We start from the raw sequence: 18,492 nt of genomic DNA on the forward strand, positions 1-18,492 counted from the left end.
GCTGTCGACCTCCGAGGCCGGGCCCTGGAGGTGGACGTGGGCGCGTACCGAGCCCTTGTCCTGAGTGGGGTGAGCAGGTCCTGGGCCTGGGCACAGGGCCCTGGATTCAGGCTTTGGCACAGGTGGAGGTCCCATAGGAGGAGACCTGGGCCTCAGGGGGTTTGTCTTTGAGGCTTTTGTGCTTCTTTGTACGGGATTTTCTTGTCTTTTATCTCAAGGCTTCAGGTTATGCTAATCAGGGTCTTTCTGTCTCTTTACATAATGTTCAACTTGTGTAACTGTGCATTTTGATTGATCATTTTGAATGATTCTTGTTATAAAATTGTACCTATAGGCCCCAAACACACCGAACAATCTAGAAATGGGAGCAAAAGCCCACAGCTCCTTCCCGACCCTCCCAGGCCGTGTCCCAGCACACTCTGTGTGTCAGCAGCGTGTCTCAGCCGTGTTCACGTGTCAGAAGCCCACGGGGGGGTCTGAGGCCCCGAGGAAACCGAGTTTTGTGCATGTAGCTGTTTGCTCGTCCAAGCAGAGCGTCAGTGCTAACAACAGTTAAGAGCGGAGTGAGACGTGGCCGACCTGTGGCCTGAATTTGCGTGACACTGATTTTAAATCCATCCTTTCAGCCTCGCCACCATGGATGCGCTGTCAGAAGCAAACGGCACCTTCGCCTTGACCCTTCTGAAAAAGCTGGGTGAGGGCAGCTCGAAAAATGTGTTTATCTCGCCCCTAAGCATCTCCTCTGCCCTGGCCATGGTCCTCATGGGAGCCAGGGGCAACACCGCAGCCCAGATGTGCCAGGTACGTTCGGGAAGCCGGTTCTGGGCGGCGGCCGATGCTCTTTCCTTTGCCCGTGAGCCAGTGTCCGCGATCTGAGTCCCAAAGGCCTCGCTCGGCAGACAGGCCTCGCTCTCCTGTAGTCAGGGCGTACTGCACTTGTGCGTTTTTATCTGTTTTTTTTTTTTTTTTCAGACGCTTTCTCTAAACAAGAGCAGTGGGGGAGGTGAAGATGTCCACCAGGGTTTCCAGAACCTTCTCAGCGAAGTTAACAGGACGGATACACGGTACTTGCTCAGAACCGCCAACGGGCTTTTTGGAGACAAGACTTATGATTTCCTCTCGGTAAGTCATACTCCTGATTGCCCGAAGCACATAGAGACCGAGGTCGTGTGGAGACGGGAGGTGGGCCTTGTGGTGCAGACAGGCCTTGTGGGCTGAGACCCACACGGAGGGCGGGCTGTGGGACCCCAGTCACGACCTCACGCTTCCGGGAACCGTTCGGTCATTGCCTGTAAGAGGAGCCCTGTAACAGCCTTGTTCACATATTCATGAAGCTTCAGTAAGATGATTGTCAGAGAACTAACACGAATCATACCACAGTTGCAGAGGAGTTGGCCCAAACAGGGAAGTGATCGAATAGAATATTGCTGGTGTTGTTTTTCACGTGTTGGAAGTATTTTGTGCATTGTGAGACTTGCTTAATTCTTTTACACATGTAAACATTTTGATTATCTTTTCCTATGCAGAAATTTTTTTTAATTTTTGTGTTTTTTACTCTGGTTCTATTTAATCACACTGCTTTCCTGATTTTTAAATTTTTTTCATACACACCTCAAGTAACCTGTGAGTGTGTTATTATATAAAACGCAAACAGAGCCAGAGTCCGCCCACACTCTCTTCCACGTTGCTCCCACGCCCAGTTTGAGGGCTTGTCCCCTGTACCTAGAGAAAGGCTTTGCATCTCACTACCTGTGTGGCTGCTGTTCAGTCGCTGAGCCGTGTCCGACTCTTTCTGACCCCGTGGGCTGCAGCAGCCCAGGCTCCTCTGTCCTCTACTGTGTCCCAGAGTTTGCTCAGAGTCACGTCCATTGAGTCGATGATGCATCCAACCCCTCGTCCTCTGTCCCCCCTTCTCCTTTGCCTTCGATGTCTCCCAGCATCAGGGTCTTTTCCGATGGGTCGGCTCTTCGTATCTGGTGGCCACAATGATGGGGCTTCAGCCTCGGCAGCAGCGTTTGTCTGCCTCACCCTTCCTCACGGTGGCGGGCGGCGTGCTCAGGGGTGGCTGTACCAAGACACAGCCGCCAGCCCTGGGTGGGCGTGGGGTGGGACCCAGCCCGGGCCGAGCCGGCAGGGACCCTGTGTGTGTGGTTCTGTCCTGTGTGTGGGTGCTACTCCAGATGGACTTTAGAGGGAAGGGACAGAGGGAGGCTCTCAGATCTCAGTGAATTCTGCCTCATTCCCACCCCGACGGCTGCAGCCCTTCCTGTCGTCCTCAGAAAGGGTAGGGGGTGGGCGCGTCCACCTTCTCCTCAGCGCTGCAGGTGCTCAGCCTTTAACATTCTGATTGCTCACAAGACTGAGCAGCTTTTCATGGTGATCAAACGTTTGTATCTTTTCTGAAAATTATGTATTTATATGTCCTATGTGTATTTTACTTTTGAGCTTTAGGTCTTTGTTTTTTGTTTTGTTTTGTTTTTACTGAGTTCTTTGTATGTTTAGGATAGTGATCTTATTCTGTTATATAACTTTTTTCATTATTTTTCACACTTGTTTCAGAGTCTAAATTAACTGTTTTAAAACAGGTGGTGTAAAGTGAATATAGTCAGCATGAGGTCAAATATTGGTAAGGTTTGTAGAGCACAGTGCGAATTTTTTTTACAACCTGGTTTACTTGTTTTTATCAGTCTTAGCTACATGCTAGTTTATTGTCATCTTTTTTTCTTTAGTTCTACCAGTTTACTGCTACCAACCCATTTCCCTCCTCCCTCATGCATGTACACTCAGGCATGTAACCCTGTGGACTGCAGCCTGCCAGGCTCCTCTGTCCATGGACTTTCCCAGGCAAGAATCCTGGAGTGGGTTGCCATTTCCTTCTCCTGGGATTGTCATATTTGTGTAAGCCTTAGATTTACAAAAAAAGAAAAATTTCCAATAAACACAAAGAATTGGCTAATTTTCCTTAACTTTCTTTCTTTTCTAGTGGATATTTGAAGACAAGCGTTGATGTTTAAAATGTTATTTTGATATGGACTATAAAATCAAAACATTAAAAATATTTTTCAGTTATTTCGTAGTGATTATTCCACGAATCCAATACCAATGGCAATGTATGATTAGATATTGGTTTAGTTTGGTTTTGACTGGTCATTACTCACTAAATAGTATTTTAAGAAGCAGGCACTTGTTTTCAGATGTGTTTAAAAGCTGTTGAAATCACCAAGGGTATGATGAGGCATCGACTTGTAGGTGACCACTTTGCTTCCAGACCATTTTCTTAGACTGGGAGACGGACATCTTTTTCAAAAGCCGCGATTAAGAAGTGGAACAGTAGGTTGGCAGAGCCTGAATGATGTGAGGGTTCTATGAAATGAGGCACCCGGACCACGAAATGCAGGATCCACGGTGTGCAGAGAACTCAGCCACGTGACATCGGCAGAGCCAATTCTCCTGGTCCTCAGAGCACCTCTGAGACGTAGCTACTGCTGCGTCCTTGCTTCCAGGGGGCGAGGAAGCCAGAGAGACGCTGCACCTTTCCAGGGTCACACGGCAGTGACGCCCGGAACGTGTGCTGGCGGCAGTGTTGCCGCATCGCCTCTCTTGAATGGCTGTGTTGTTGTTGTTTAGTCGCTGAGTCGTGTCTGACTCCTTGCGATCCCATGGACTGTAGCCCTCCAGGCTCCTCTGTGCGTGGGACTGTCCAGGCAAGAATACTGGAGCGGGTTGCCACTTCCTTCTCCAGGGGATCTTCCCCACACAGAGATCAAACCCTTGTCTCCAACACTGGCAGGTGGATTCATTACCACTGTGCCACCTGGGAAGCCTGTGATTTTACTCAGTTATTTATTCAATGTAGCTGAAAACGGAGAAACCGGATTGAAGGTTAATTCTGCACATTCGTTTGTACATTACACAAGTAACTGTCAAATGATCAGTGTTGAGATCGGCGCGGTGAAGAAGTAAGCTGTTGGTGTTGTCTGTTTCTGTAGCCATGTGATTCTGTCATTCCGTCTCTCCTAGTCTTTCAAAGATTCCTGTCGCATATTCTACCAAGCAGAGATGGAAGAGCTGGACTTTATCAGCGCTACGGAGCAGTCCAGGAAGCACATAAACACCTGGGTAGCCAAAAAGACAGAAGGTGAGGACATGTCACTACTTCTGTTTGCACAGTATTTGAATCAGTCTTATTATCTATGAGTTCCTTCAAAAGACCATCAAATGTAAACAGAAATGGCTTTTTTCTCTAAAGAACTGGAAACTTTCAAATCCACTTCTGAAATTTAATCAGTCAATTTCTCTAGCTTTTCCCCTCCTCATCAGTATTTGGTGCACCTCTTCCAGAACAATCACACTTTGACTTTTGGCTGTTGCAGTTAATGTTCATATAGTCTGCCTTTTCACAAAGGGCGGGAGGAAGACTCTGGATCGGGCTCCACCTCCCTGCCTGTGCAGCAGAGCGCATGCTCTGCGGGTCGCTGAGCATCACTGCAGGACACTCGGTCAAGCCCTCGTCCACCTGCGCTTCTTCGTTTTCGTGCTCTGCACGCTGGCTTCAGCCTCTTCCCTTCAGGACAGTCCCCTCACGTTGTAGACCGAACATTCCTTTTTCTGTCACTGTGAATTATCCTGCCCTATTATTTGTTCATTGTATGTGTTTTATGCAACTAATGGTATTTTCTGAGCGGAGACATTAAGGTTTTTGTTGCTGATTTAGCTTGAGGGGCCAGGCTCCCTGCATAGGTTTCCCTGGTGGCTCAGATGGTAAAGAATGCACCTGCCAATGCAGGAGAGGCGGGTTGGATCCCTGGGTCAGAAAGATTCCCTGGAGAAGAAAATGGCAACCTGCTCCAGTATTCTTGCCTGGGGAACCCCATGGATGCAGGAGCCTGGTGGGCTACAGTCCACGGGGTCACAAAGAGTGGGACCCAACTTAGTGAGTAAACAACAACTCCCTGTTCGTGGTTGTCTGGGGGACAGGGAACCCTCTGGTCTGTGCACTGACTCCTGCAGGGGACGGACCAGTGACTACTGTGCCCAGCACCTCCACCAGGAAACCCTGTTAGCTAACTGGTTCTTTAAATCTTCTTTGCAGGTAAAATTAGAGACTTGCTCCCTGCAAATTCAGTTAACCCCATGACACGTCTTGTTCTCGTGAATGCCGTCTACTTCAAAGGGAACTGGGACACAGAGTTTAACAAAGAGCACACTGAAGAAAGGCCTTTCAGAGTCAGCAAGGTGAACGAGAATGTGTCATAATAAGGGAGGAGGTTCTTGGAAACGGTCCCTGGGGTCCCCTTGGTTTACGGAGCCTGCCAGGAGGCTGACCTCAAGGAACTTGTGCCTCTCGTGGCCTTGGCAGCCCAGATGTGGATCTGGGCACACCCTGGCTTCCTCTCCCCCTGCTCCTCCTCTGCTGTATCATGAGCGGAGATCCGTGCGGCCAGTGTTCCGTCTTGTATCACACATCCCACGGGGCAGCTCACAGGTCTCTGGGCCTCCTAGAACCCCCAAGATCCAGTTCAAACTCCAGACCATGGCTGTGACGCTCCCTGGGCCTGGATCCTACCGTCTGTCCCCCTCCCGTCAGGAGCTACCTACACAGACGCCTTTCTCTGCAGGGCCGTCCAGAAGCCTCCCTAGCGGTCTCCCCAGCCCAGGTTCCTGGTTCCTGTGTCCCTCCTCTGAGCTCTCACAGAGCCCGTGGCCTCTCACAGTGGCTCTGATCTCCCAGAGCCCCTCGGGCCCATGTGCAGGACCAGGGAGGTTACTTGGAAGTTTTCCTGAGGACCGTGGCTGGGCTGAGAGTGGTGGGGGTAGGAAGCACAAGTCAGATTGTTTTGTATTTTCTTTTTAATAATTGTATCTATTTGTCTTGGCTGTGCCGGGTCTTCTTGCCGCGAGCCTTTCCTGCAGCTGCCGTGGCGGAGGCCCTCTTGGCTCGGTGCTCGGGCTTCTCCTGCCGGTGCTTCTCTTGGTGCAGAGCTCAGGCTCCAGGCCCGTGACCTCAGGAGCTGCGGCTCCCGGGCTCTCAGCCCAGGCTCAGTAGTTGTGGCCTGTGGGCTTAGAAGCCCCTGGGCTGTGGGGTGTTCCCAGACCAGGGATGGAGCCTGTGTCTCCTACATTGGAAGGCGGATTATTTACCCCTGAGCCACCAGGGCAGCCCTGTTGTCTTTAAAACTAGAGCAACATGGTTTGCTCATGGGTCACCTGTGGGGCGCGAAAGGCACCCAGGACTCTCCAGGGTTTGGCGGCGGGATGAGTGGTGTCGCCACGAGCAGAGATGGGGAGGTATAGATGGAGCAGGTGGAGGGGAACACGAGCCGCCAGTGTGGGAGCCGAACTGGAGGCTCCTTTGCGTCCAGATGCAGATGTCAGGTGGGCAGGAGCCGGGGGAGAGGTCCTGCTGGGAATGTCCATGTGGAGCCCTCCTGGGTCAGCAGAACAGCATCCTGAGCCCTGAGCACTGGGAACTAGGGGTGGGAGCTGGAGCTGTGCAGACGAGCTGACGACGTGGAGCTGGGGTGGGTCTGGAAGACAGGACAGAGTGTGTGGGCCCAGGTGGATGGCTCTGATGACTCGTCCAGCGTGTTCACGGGTCTTGATTCAACTTAACGTTTATCCATTTCCTTTATAGAATGTAGAGAAACCTGTGCAAATGATGTTCAAGAAGTCCACCTGTAAAATAACCTACATTAGAGAAATAAGCACCCAGATTTTGGTGCTTCCTTACGTAGGTCAAGAGCTGAACATGGTGATTCTGCTGCCCTGTGAAAGAACTGACTTGAACATGGTAACCGGGCAGCCATGGCTACGGGGCCCAGGGTCTCGTCTGGATCCCTGCTGGGCACTGGGCTCCGGGAACTTGTCTGCAGCTGGCAGGCCACCCCGGGCCCACAGGGCTCGGAGTGTTGGTCGTAGCGGATGGTCCCTGGGGCAGCGCTGCTGCAGACCCTGAGATCTTCTACCTTCTCCTGCAGGTGGAAAAGGCCCTGACCTATGAGAAATTCATCGCGTGGACGAAGCCGGATGTGATGGACGAGGAGGAGGTGGAGGTGTTTCTTCCCCGGTTCACGCTGGAGGAGAGTTATGATATGGAAGAATTCCTCCGAGAACTGGGCATGACCGACGCCTTCGAGGAGGCCCGGGCCGACTTCAGAGGGATGTCGTCCTGGCGAGGCCTGCACCTGTCCAAGGTCATCCACAAGTCCTTAGTGGAGGTCACCGAGGAGGGCACGGAGGCCGTGGCCGCCACAGGGGAGGACGTCATGACAGGCTCCCTGACGACCATACCCATGTTCTATGCCGACCACCCCTTCCTCTTCTTCATTCAGCACAGCAGGACCGGGGCCATCCTGTTCTGCGGCCGCTTCTGCTCGCCGTGACGAGTGGGGGGGCCCCCAGTGCTCCTCACCGCTCTCCCCGATCTCTGCGAAGAGCTGGAACCCCGGTGACCTTGGCGAAGGTCCACAAATAAAGAGCTGATCGAGACCGCCTGTGTGTGTCTCTGTGTGTGTGTGTCTGTGTGTGTGTGTGTTCTGTGTGTGTCTCTTTGTGTGCACATGTGTCTGTGTGTGTCTGTGTGTCTGTGTGTCTGTGGTGTGTGTATGTGTGTGTCTGTGTGTGAGTGTGTGTCTTTGTGTGTGTCAGTGTGTGTGTGTGTGTGTGCCTGCCCATGTGTTCTCGTGTCCCGTGCCTTCTCAGAACTGCAGATGCCATCAGAGGTGGGTGCTCGGTGGTCCTGTCGGTGGGGAGCACTGGCTGCCTGCTCTCTGCATCCTCCCTCCGCCCGCCCCGTCCAGGCCTTCGGGGAGAGCGCTGTCTGCTCCAGGCCTGGAAGGATGAGCGGGGCTTCCCTGTCTCCTCTGCTCAGTGGCCCTGCTCCTGAGACCAAAGCGAAGCAGAGGCTACGGCAGCCACAGGCAGGGGGAGCGGGCCTCAGAGACCCCCGAACGTGAGCCCTCCAGAAACCAGCAGAAGAGGGGAGGGCCGTGGACCCAGACCAGAGAAGTCCATCCCCGAGCCACTGTGTCTGCACTGGAGGGTCTGTGGTCAGAGGCGTGTTCAACTGCTTGACCGTGCACACTCCTGAGCATGCTCAGTTGCCCACGGGGTCAGAGATGAGCAGACAGGTCCTGTTCACGAGATGGGGGCGTTTCAGACCACGTCATGGATGTACACCGGGTGACTTTCCATCCTGCCGCTGGTACTGGAGATAAAGAGGCGGCTAAGGTTTCAACCAGTCCATCCTAAAGGAAATCAGTCCTGAATGTTCATTGGAAGGATTGACGCTGAAGCTGAGCTCCAATACTTTGGCCACCTGATGGGAAGAGCCATTTGCAAAGACCCGATGCTGGGAAAGATGGAAGGCAGGAGGAGAAGGGGACGACAGAGAATGAGATGGTTGGGTGCCATCACCAACTCGATGGACATGAGTTTGAGTAACTCCGGGAGCTGGTGATTGACAGGGAGGCCAGGCGTGCAGCAGTCCATGGGGTCGCAAAGAGTCGGACTCAACTGAGCGACTGAACTGCACAAAGCTTTCTGCAGCCGCCCGTGTTCCTGATGAGACGTGGGGCCCTCGCCCAGCCGATGCTGCGGTTCGGGTGGAAAGTGGTGGGGTGTCCACTGGCCTCCCTGTGGTGTCATCAGGAGCTGGGCTCCCTCTAACCTAATGGTGTGACCAACATTCTCAGCCTGTCTCTAGTCTGCTATCTCTGCTGTGCCCAAGTCAGTGCCTGAGCTGTGAGGAGAGACAGGCTGCAGAGACGCTGCCCTTGGGAGCGGGCGGCGGGCGGGCCAGTGGCGTCAGCGCCCCCCTCGCCCCAGCCTGGACCACTGTTGCCTGAAGTGAGCTGTCTGTCCATCCAGGGTCTGAGGCGTCTGTCCTTCGTCCCCACCAGGCCGTCAGTGGGATGCTGTGACGATGGACACAGTGGGCCCGTGTGTTACAGAACCTGTCACACAGCTCGGCCCCTGCCCATCTCTTTCTTAGCTGGATCTACTGCGTTAAATGTCATTGGCAGTTTCCTCAAAACTGTATTTTTCAATGTGATCTCATTAAAATTTTTAAATAAAATCGCCTTAGAATCTTCCATGCATTTGTGATCAATAAACTTGGAATTCCTGTCCTCGTCATAGTCCTTCCCTGGTGGCTCAGACCGGGAAGAATCGCCTGCAGTGCGGGAGACTGGGCTTCGATCCCTGGTTTGGGAAGGTCCCCGGGAGATACTGGCTCCCCACTCCAGGATTCCAGCCTGGAGAATCCCACGGACTCAGGGTCGCAGAGTCAGACGTGGCCGAGCCTTCTCACTCTCACTTACTTTCCTCCCAGTTGATCTTGTCTGTGACCAGCTCGGCTTCAAGGAGGAGTGGCCGGTGGCCCCCAGAAGGACCTGCGGCTCAGTGCTCTGCTTTCATTGTCTTCAGATCCTTTATAGCTTTTGAGCAGAGGGTCCTGCGTTCTCATTTTGCTCCAGACCCTGCAAATTACGGAGCCAGTCCTGCCGTGGACTATAGTACCTTTTATGGAGAAATATAGTCTTTTTTTCAGATGCTGAGTACCAGGTAAGCTCAAAGCAAATCCTGAGAAATGAAAGATCTTCTCAATCCACTCTTTCCACATTAAAATATATACACATTTTGGTCAGGATATTTCCATAGTTGGCTTTTGAACTCCACACAGCATGTGTTTCCATGAGAGAAAGAAGTAGCCCAGTTCAGGTCATTTCAATTGCTCAGCCGTGTCTTATTCTTTGCAAGCCCATGGACTGCAGACGCCAGCACTCCCTGTCCATCACCACCTCCCAGAGCTTACTTAAACTCATGTCCATCGAGTCGGTGATGCCATCCAAGCATCTCATCCTCTGTCGTCCCCTTCTCCTCCTGCCTTCAATCTTTCCCACCATCTGGGTCTTTTTCAGTGAGTCAGCTCTTCGCATCAGGTGGCCAAAGTATTGGAGTTTCAGCTTCAGCATCAGTCCTTCCAATGAACACCCAGAACTGATCTCCTTTAGGATGGACTGGTTGGGTCTCCTTGCAGGCCAAAGGACTCTCAAGAGTCTTCTCCACACCACAGTTCAAAAGCATCAATTCTTCGGCGCTCAGCTTTCTTTATGTCCAGCTCTACCATCCACACATGAGCACGGGAAAGACGAGGCAGCCCAGCGTGACCGTTGATTTTGTCTGTCCCTTGACTGGGCCAGAGGACCAGTTAACTGGTCTAACACCAATCAAGATGTTTCCGTGAAGGTAGCTTTTACAGAGGATGAGGATTAAATGAGTCGACTTTGAGTAAGGCAGACTGGCCACCAGCACGTGTGTGGGCCTGGTCCAGTCAGTTGAAGGTGACTGAGGTCCCCTAAGGAAGAGGTGCTTTCCTCCAGAGGCCTGTGGACTCAGGCTGCACAGAACCCTTCCCTTCCCCCACCTCTGGCAGCAGGGCACAGTCTCCCCCGTCCCTTCCTCTCTCTGTGTTCAAACCTCAGAAATCGCCCGGAAAATGGTGGCTGTCTGCTTTAGCGCCTGCACTGCCCAGCCCTGTAGTTCCATCACTCACTCACAGCCTCCCGGAAGGAGGACGCGGATGGTCCTGGCAGCTCGCCCTGCCTCTATTTGCAACTTTCCTTGGTTATCTGAGGTCAAGGTGCAGGCGGCATGTTCCCCGCTCCTGGCAGGAACAGTCATCTTCCTCTTCTGAGCCAGCGTCCTCGTGTCGATGTCCCTCTGGCCTTGTGCTCACCCTCAGCGTTCCTGTGGGCTTCTCCGGTGAAGTATCCGCCTTCCAGTGCAGCAGATGAAGGGTTGATCCCTGGGTCGGGAAGATCCCCTGGAGGAGGAAATGGCTACCCCTCCAGGATTCTTGCCTGGGAAACCCTGTGGACCGAGGAGCCTGGTGGGCTACAGTCCACGGGGCCGCAGAGTTGGTCACAAATTAGCGACTGAGCAAAGCAAGTGAAATATAGCCTCGAGCAGAGAGGTGCCGGTTGACACAGTCACGCCCCCCTCCCCGTCTTACCCACCCAGGCCTGCTTTTGTCCCGAGGTTCCCCCAGAGGCACAGATGGCCCTTCCCTGGCTTGATGGAGTTGTCTCAAAACTGCAGAATCATATATGGATGTGAGAGTCGGATCATAAAAGAGACTGAGCGTCAAAGAATTGATGCTTTTGTATTGAGGTGTTGGAGAAGACTCTTGAGAGTCCCTTGGACTGCAAGGAGATCAAACCAGTCAATCCTAAACGAAATCAGTCTTGAATATTGGAAGTACTGATGTTGAAGCTGAAGCTCCAATACTTTGGCCACCTGATGTAAAAAACTGACTCATTGGAGAAGACCCTGATGCTGGGAAAGATTGAGGGCAGGAGGAGAAGGGGATGACAGAGGATGAGATGGTTGCATGCCATCACTGACTCGATGAGTTTGAGCAACCTCTGGGAGTTCATGATGGACAGGGAGGCCTGGCGTGCTGCAGTCCATGGGGTCACAAAGACTTGGACATGACTGAGCGGCTGAACTGAACTGAACAAGGGGTCTCTTTTGTTAAGGAATCCTTTGAAAGGAAAATGAAAGTAAAACTTCTGGCAAACCAATTCAGGACATGGGGATTTAAATATGGCTCTTCTTTGTGAAGAACTGCGCTCTTTATCTGCAGAACTCTGTCCTGGATGGTAGGGCAGACAGCAACCCGAAGGCGAGCCAGCAGCAGTCGGGGCTCTCTGCGGTTCTCGGCTCAGACTCATCTGCTTCCTCAGTCACGTCTCCCCCTGCTTACAGCTGGGTCACACCTGCCCTGCCCCGGGTGTGCAGCTCTGAGGCTCTGAGGCTTTAAGAGCTGAGTGTGTATGGTTCCGGCTCAGAGAAGTGTTGGCGGCTGGTGCACAGGGAAAGGGGCTCTCGCCCACCAGGGCCTGTTGCCCAGAGTCACCGGTTATGAGCCCGGGCAGCCACGACTGGTTGCTTGTGAGTAATCAGGTGTCTTGGTTTCCGATAACCGATCACCACAAACTCAGGGTCAATGTGTCATGGAACCTCGCCATATGCACGACATTAACATGCGCTCCATATCCTATATATAATTCACATGTAATATGATCAACAACAACAGTCAGTGCCAGGGTGTGTGCACATTCACCTGAGGTGCATCCAGGGAACCCAACTGGGGTTCCCCGGGGTCCTGGTTCTGCTCATGGAGCAGGTAATCTCTGGCCAGGGTGGGGGTCAGGGTGGTGGGGGGGATACAGGAATCACCTATACTCTCATTGTGACAGAGTCTCCGCTGGGTCTGGAAAATTCTATGAAGTTGCTGGTGAACCATTTTCACTTTCATTTCTACATATGCTCTTCCCTGTATTCCCCAGGCCAGGTTAGATTCAGTCCCAAAGAGATTTTTCCTGTCTTCCTCCGGTTTTCATGACTTATGCCCTCCTGGGCTGAATGAGTCTGTGACACCATTATCAGCTGGTGGGCACTGTCCCCCTTGAAGACAGGTAGCGTGCCCGGAGGTATTTTTGTTGTCATAATGGAGGGAGGCGCAGCTGGCCTCTAGTGGAGGAGCACAGGAGCCACGTCAGGAATGGTCATCTGACCCCACTCGTCAGCCGTGCTGCCTGTGAGCAATGCTGGCCGGACACGTAATCGGGCCCCTTTCACCTCGGAACCCACCACATCTCCAGCACAGCGGTGTGTCTGGAGGTTTCTCTTCGGGGGCCTAGTGGGTGACGTGCAAAGTCAGTGGTGGTATTTCCCATCAACAGTGGTGGAGGCAGATGTTTATCAAGCTTCCCATCACTTCTCACTGAAGTTAACGAACGTGACACGCAGTGTCTTCTGGAAACTGCCCACCAACTCTGTGGAGCAAATAGGTGTAAATGCTGTCAGGAAGTCAGGTTCAGACATTCGTGAAAAGGAAATACCAGCAACACTAGCACATGCCTTAAACGCGGGCTGAGAGATACACGTCTGCAACTCTGATCTTGCATTTTAATATTGCTTCTGAATTATGTCTGCCTCCTTTCTTGTTTCTGCAGCCCCCCTCCCTGGCGTCACTCCCAATACACCCACCCCATGTAGCCCAGCCTGTGCGTCCCCCCGACTCCCTGTTCCCGCTGTCCTGTAGGAGGACCACCCTGGGTCCTCCCTTCCCGGCTCTCCGCTCCTGGGCAGGTCACCGCCACCCTCACCGCCCACCCAGGACCTCTCACCTCTTTCTGAGGCACACTGCGATTGCTTCAGTTCTGAGTCTCAGGGAATTTTACCCCTATCATTTGACTTGCTTCTTAAGTGTCTCTTTAGGTCCAACCTGGTCCTTTCCTCTGTGTCATAAATCCACATTAGGACTGAACAGGGTTTTTAGAGACAAGCCTCTTGTGAAACTGAAGCTTTCAATCTGTGTAGTTTTCATAAAATTCCTTGGTCTGGAAAAAACCCTCCGAACGGCCATACTTGAAGTTCCGGCTTTTCTGCCATGTGACACGCAGCGTGGTGGTGGGGGGAGATTAGTGAGCCAGAGGAGGGGTCCCGGCCCTCTGTCTGGGCTGCCTCTGTGACACACATCCTTCCTCTCAGCTCCTGGTGCCATTTCGGGGGCTTGACCTCACTGGGGGTGGTGCTGGGTCAGCCTCGGGATCCAGGAATCTCCTGGTTAATCAACGTTCGTTTTTATCCATCAGCCTGATCTGTCTTTCAGTGTTGCCGAGCAATGGGACACCTTCCTGCGCTCCGGTCCCCTCCTCCCGGCCACCTCCTGTTTCGTTACAGAAGCTAAAACACTTGAGGACAAGGGTGCAGGGAGCAGGGGAGCCGACTGCCCAGCACTTTGTGTGGAACCCCGGAACCACCGGGCGCCCTTCTCTGGGTCCCGTGTGCTGGCTGCAGGCCCTACCCGATCTGGCTTGGATTTCAAGGCTCCTTCCTGCCACCGACTTCTCAGTCTCCTCCGGGACACACCCCCCGCCCCCACCGGCACCTCCCGGGACCTCCCAGGTCATTCTCAGAGGACCTGTTCTCTGACATCACTGGGAAGACCCGGCTCTAAAATGCTGTTTCCCTCTGCGTCTGGCTGAAGGGCTCTAACATTTGTGACAAAGGAGGCAAGAATATACAAAGCAGAAAAGAGAACCTCTATAACACGTGGTGCTGGGAAACCCGGCGAACCACTTGTAAAAGAATGAAACAAGAACACTTTCTAACACCGTACACAAAAATAAACTCAAAGTGGATTAAAGATCTAAACGTAAGACCAGAAACTGTAAAACTCCTAGAGGAAAACATAGGCAAAACTCTCTGACATAAATCACAGCAGGAGCCTCTCTGACCCACCTCCCAGAGTAATGGAAATAAAAGCAAAGATAAACAAACGGGACCCAGTTAAACTTAAAAGCTTTTGCACCACGAAGGAAACTATAAGCAAGGTGAAAAGACAGCCTTCAGAATGGGAGAAAATAATAGCAAGCGAAGCAACTGACAGATTTAATCTCAAAAATATACAAGCAGCTCCTGCAGCTCAATACCAGAAAAATAAACAACCCAATCAAAAAATGGGCCAAAGAACTAAGCAGATATTTCTCCAAAGATGACATACAGATAGCTTCTCCAGCTTCTAGAGAAGATGAGGGACACATGTACACCCATGGCTGATTCACGTCAACGTATGGCAAAACCCACCACAATATTGTAAAGTAATTAGCCTTCAATTAAAATAAATTAATTAATTTAAAAAATATTTGTGCATAATCACATGCCCCAGGAAGCCTCACCATCCCTTTAGAAATGTGTCCAGACACTGCGGTTGATGGTACGGACACAAAATCAAGTCAAGGAGAATGAGGCTGTCCTAAGGCCGGTCACCTAGTGGGGAACACGGAAGCTTCTCCGTAAAGTCTGTCCGGAGTGAAGTGTCTGCCGGGGACTTTCTTGGGGAATTTGTGTGTGGCTGCCACCATCTAGATGTTTTCTCATAACATTTAGGAAATACCTCTGAGGACTTCTGGTATTCTCATCACCTGGGAGGCTCCTCAGGTCAGAGGTCATGTCCTCAGCCAGGTGCCCAGCGCCCAGCCCAGTGCCACGCTCATGGGAGAGGCCTAGACGACCCTGCTGTTTGAGTTGACAGTCTTCCTTATGGAAGAATGAGGCACTCATGGAGGAAACAAGTTTAGAGGGAGAAAGGCCCTCAAAGTTACGGGAGAAACAAGTTCAGAGGGAGAAAGGTTTTCAAAGTTACGGGAAAAACAAGTTGAGAGGGATAAAGGCCTTCAAATTTAAGGAAAAAACAAGTGTAGAGGGATAAAGGCCTTCAAAGTTCCGGAAACCTTTGCAAAACAGGGCCATTGCTCTTTGTAGGCTGCTGAGACATGGCATCTGAGTGCCCGCAGGCAGAGCTGCAGGCACGGTCTTTTGCTAACAATACCCGTACAGGGCTCACTGGGCTGAGAGTTAGGAGGCCAAGAGGGACTGACCTTGGTGGTGGTGGGAGACGGTGCTCTGACGGGTGACCCAGGCCTGTTAGGGTGCGCTTGCCGGAAACCAACTCCCTCTTCTCTAGAGCTGAAAGTCAGATCATGAAATAAAGCCTTTGAAAAACACGGAAACCTTCCTTCTGGACAGTGTTGGAAAACTTCCAAAAATGCTTCATTCTAGCGGCTTGGTTTTCCCTTTTTTTTGGCAGGATCCTTCAGATTCAACCACATAGGGAAATATTTTTCAGATACAATGCTACTCTGTTAAAAATAATCGCATACGGGGAATTAAGATGGAAAAGATAGCATTTCAAAATTTCTTGATTTTTAATTGATTGTTAAAAGGATTTGACGTTCCCTATGTATCTTTTCGGGAGTTCTCTGGTAGCTCAGATGGTAAAGAATCTGCCTGCAATGCTGGAGACCCAGGTTCGATCCCTGGGTTGGGAAGATCCCCTGGAGAAGGGAACGACCACCCACTCCAGTATTCTTGCCTGGAGAATCACACGGACAGAGGAGCCTGGCAGGATATAGTCTATGTATCTACTGTTGGGAGAAGAGGAAGAAAAAAATGAAAAGCTTTTTTTCTCATTTCGAGCTCAGGTTTTTCATCCTTGGTTAAACCCATCTCCTATCACGGGGATACAAGCCGGACGGAGGGAAGTCCTTCAGGCCTTGGCACACAGGGGCGACCGCGTCCACGGTAGAGGAGAGAGCCCTCTTGTCAGGAGCGTGAAGGCCCGGGGCTGAGGATGAGCGGGAGAGGCCCCTGGCGCCGCGCACAGTGGGGGTGGGCGTCCTGCTGGCTCCCGGTGGGAGCGCCCTCAGCGAGGCCTGCAGCGCCCGGGCCCTGAAGCAGCGTCTCTGAGAGCAGGCAGAGGGTGGGGTGCCGCGTGGCGGGCCTGCGGGCCTCCTGCCTCTCCTCCTGGGGTCAGAGGCGTTCCCCGGGCGTCTGCCCTGACGGCTGCGAACATCAGGGGAGGCGGGGGCCGGCGCTGCGTCCAGGCGGCCCTGGATCAGGGCTCACCTGGACGCCCTGTGGAGAGAGAGGCCCGCAGCAGGACAAAGCCCCCTGCCTCCTGTCCTTCCTGTGGACACGTCGAACAAGGCCTGGCTCCAGACTGGATGCTAACTCCTGGGCAGGCGGACAGCTGGCACGGGGGCCCAGGGATGGCCAGAGCTGCAGGCCTCTCTGGGACGAGCACCCCATTCAGGGGGTTGGGGAACCCCGACACCCTTCTCTTCCACTTCAGAGCTCTGGGCTGAGATGTGCCTCTCCTCTCACACACCACCTTCTGACTCAGAGGATTGTGCATGACATGAACAAATAAACATAATAAATCCAGCACTTGGCTGGGAGATAACTGAAATGAAAAAAATATTAAACGAGTTTAGGGCAAATCATTCTTTTAAAACCTCTGCTTGCTCTGGCTGTTTCCTGTCTTACCCTTGTGTTCACAGGGCAGGAACACCCGAGACTCTGGGATGGGTCCTGCAGTGTTTCTGCGAAGAAAACAGTCTGTGGATCGTCTTGAAGCAGAGCCCATCATGCACATGCTCTGAGGTGTGGGGGTGAGGAGCTGGGATGGGGGGTGATAAGACAGATGTGCGGGACAGACGAGGTGTGCTGGATTTTAGGATCTAACCAGTTTTCCAGGTGAAAAAGCCACCTACGTGTGAGAGGTTCTGAGCTGGGGCAAATCCGGAACCTGAAGTCACATTCAGGAGGTGCAGGGAGCAGGGGAGCCGACTGCCCAGCACTTTATGTGCAGAACCCCGGAACCACCGGGTGCCCTTCTCTGGGTTCCGTGTGCTGGGTGCAGGCCCTTCCCGATCTGGCCTGGCTTGGATTTCAGGGCTCCTTCCTGCCACTGTCTTCTCCTCAATCCCCTCCAGGACGCATCCCCCACCGCCACCTCCCGGGACCTCCCAGGTCATTCTCAGAGGACCTGTTCACTGACATCACCGGCAAGACCTGGATCGAAAATGCTGTTTCCCTCTGCGTCTGGCTGAAGAGCTTTAAGATTTGTGCATAATCACATCCCCCAGGAAGCCTCACAATCCCTTTAGAAATCTGTTCAGACACTGCGGTTGATGGTACAGACACAAAATCAAGTCAAGGAAAACGAGGCTGTCCTAAGGCCGGTCACCTAGTGGAGAAGGAAATGGCAACCCACTCCAGGATTCTTGCCTGGAGAATCCCAGGGACGGCGGAGCGTGGTGGGCTGCCATCTATGGGGTCTCAGAGTCGGACACGACTGAAGCGACTTAGCAGCAGCAGCAAGGCTGGTCCTAGCGGGAACCATATGGAACACGGAAGCTCCTCCATAAAGTCCATCCGGAGTTTAGTGTCTGCCGGGGACTTTCTTGGGGAATTTGTGTGAGGCTGCCACCATCTAGATATTTTGTCATTACATCTAGGAGGTGCCTCTGAGCACTTCTGGTGTTCTCATCACTTGCGAGGCACCTCAGGTCAGAGGTTGTGTCCTTAGCCAGGTGCCCAGCACCCAGCCCAGTGCCACGCTCATGGGAGAGGCCGAGACGTCCCTGCTATTTGAGTTGACAATCTTCATTATGCAAGGATGGAGCACTCATGGAGGAAACAAGTTTAGAGGGAGAAAGGTCTTCAGAGTTAAGGAAGAAAAAAGTTTAAAGAAAGGTTTTTCAAAGTTACGGAAGAAACAAGTTTAGAGGGATAAAGGCCTTCAAAGTTCCGGAAACCTTTGCAGAACAGGGCCATGCTCGGCATTGCTCTTTGTAGACTGCTGAGAAATGGCATCTGAGTGCCCGCAGGCAGAGCTGCAGGCACGGTCTTTTGCTAATCATACCCGGACAGGACTCACTGGGCTGAGAGTTAGGAGGCCAAGAGGGACTGACCTTGGTGGTGGTGGGAGATGGTGCTCTTCCGGGTGACCCAGACCTGTTGGGGTGCGCTTGCCAGAAACCCACTCTGTTTCTTCTCTAGAGCTGAAAGTCAGATCATGAAATAAAGACTGAAAAAACTCCACACCCCGGAGGCCTGGGTCTGCGGAGAACCGGA

General features: G+C 52.5%; 1 protein-coding gene and 1 long non-coding RNA gene across 2 annotated transcripts; one reads left to right on the forward strand and one right to left on the reverse strand.

The window, feature by feature from the left end:
• Window positions 1–607: 607 nt before the first annotated feature.
• On the forward strand, window positions 608–7,493 carry LOC109577277 (serpin B6). Its single transcript, XM_070778489.1, has 6 exons — window positions 608–801; window positions 973–1,122; window positions 4,021–4,138; window positions 5,093–5,235; window positions 6,635–6,790; window positions 6,978–7,493. The coding sequence occupies exons 1-6, from the start codon at window positions 637–639 to the stop codon at window positions 7,380–7,382; spliced, it is 1,137 nt and encodes a 378-aa protein (XP_070634590.1). The 5' UTR covers window positions 608–636; the 3' UTR covers window positions 7,383–7,493.
• LOC139179132 (uncharacterized) lies at window positions 944–18,461 on the reverse strand. The gene is made up of 3 exons (XR_011563554.1): window positions 18,330–18,461; window positions 15,453–15,540; window positions 944–12,842 (listed from the first exon to the last, which is right to left on the reverse strand). It is a non-coding gene; the product is annotated as an uncharacterized lncRNA (long non-coding RNA).
• Between the last annotated feature and the right edge of the window lie 31 nt (window positions 18,462–18,492).

The sequence above is a fragment of the Bos indicus genome, chromosome 23 (assembly GCF_029378745.1).
Source record: "Bos indicus isolate NIAB-ARS_2022 breed Sahiwal x Tharparkar chromosome 23, NIAB-ARS_B.indTharparkar_mat_pri_1.0, whole genome shotgun sequence".
Classification (NCBI taxonomy): Eukaryota; Metazoa; Chordata; class Mammalia; order Artiodactyla; family Bovidae; genus Bos; species Bos indicus.

What these genes read in the sequence shown, in the direction of transcription:
- LOC109577277 (XM_070778489.1), top strand. Translation starts at nt 637, where the DNA reads ATGGATGCGCTGTCAGAAGCAAACGGCACCTTCGCCTTGACCCTTCTG. An exon ending in GGTAGCCAAAAAGACAGAAG is followed by an intron (nt 4,139 to 5,092) that starts GTGAGGACATGT and finishes TCTTCTTTGCAG; the next exon opens with GTAAAATTAGAGACTTGCTC. An exon ending in AAAGAACTGACTTGAACATG is followed by an intron (nt 6,791 to 6,977) that starts GTAACCGGGCAG and finishes CTTCTCCTGCAG; the next exon opens with GTGGAAAAGGCCCTGACCTA.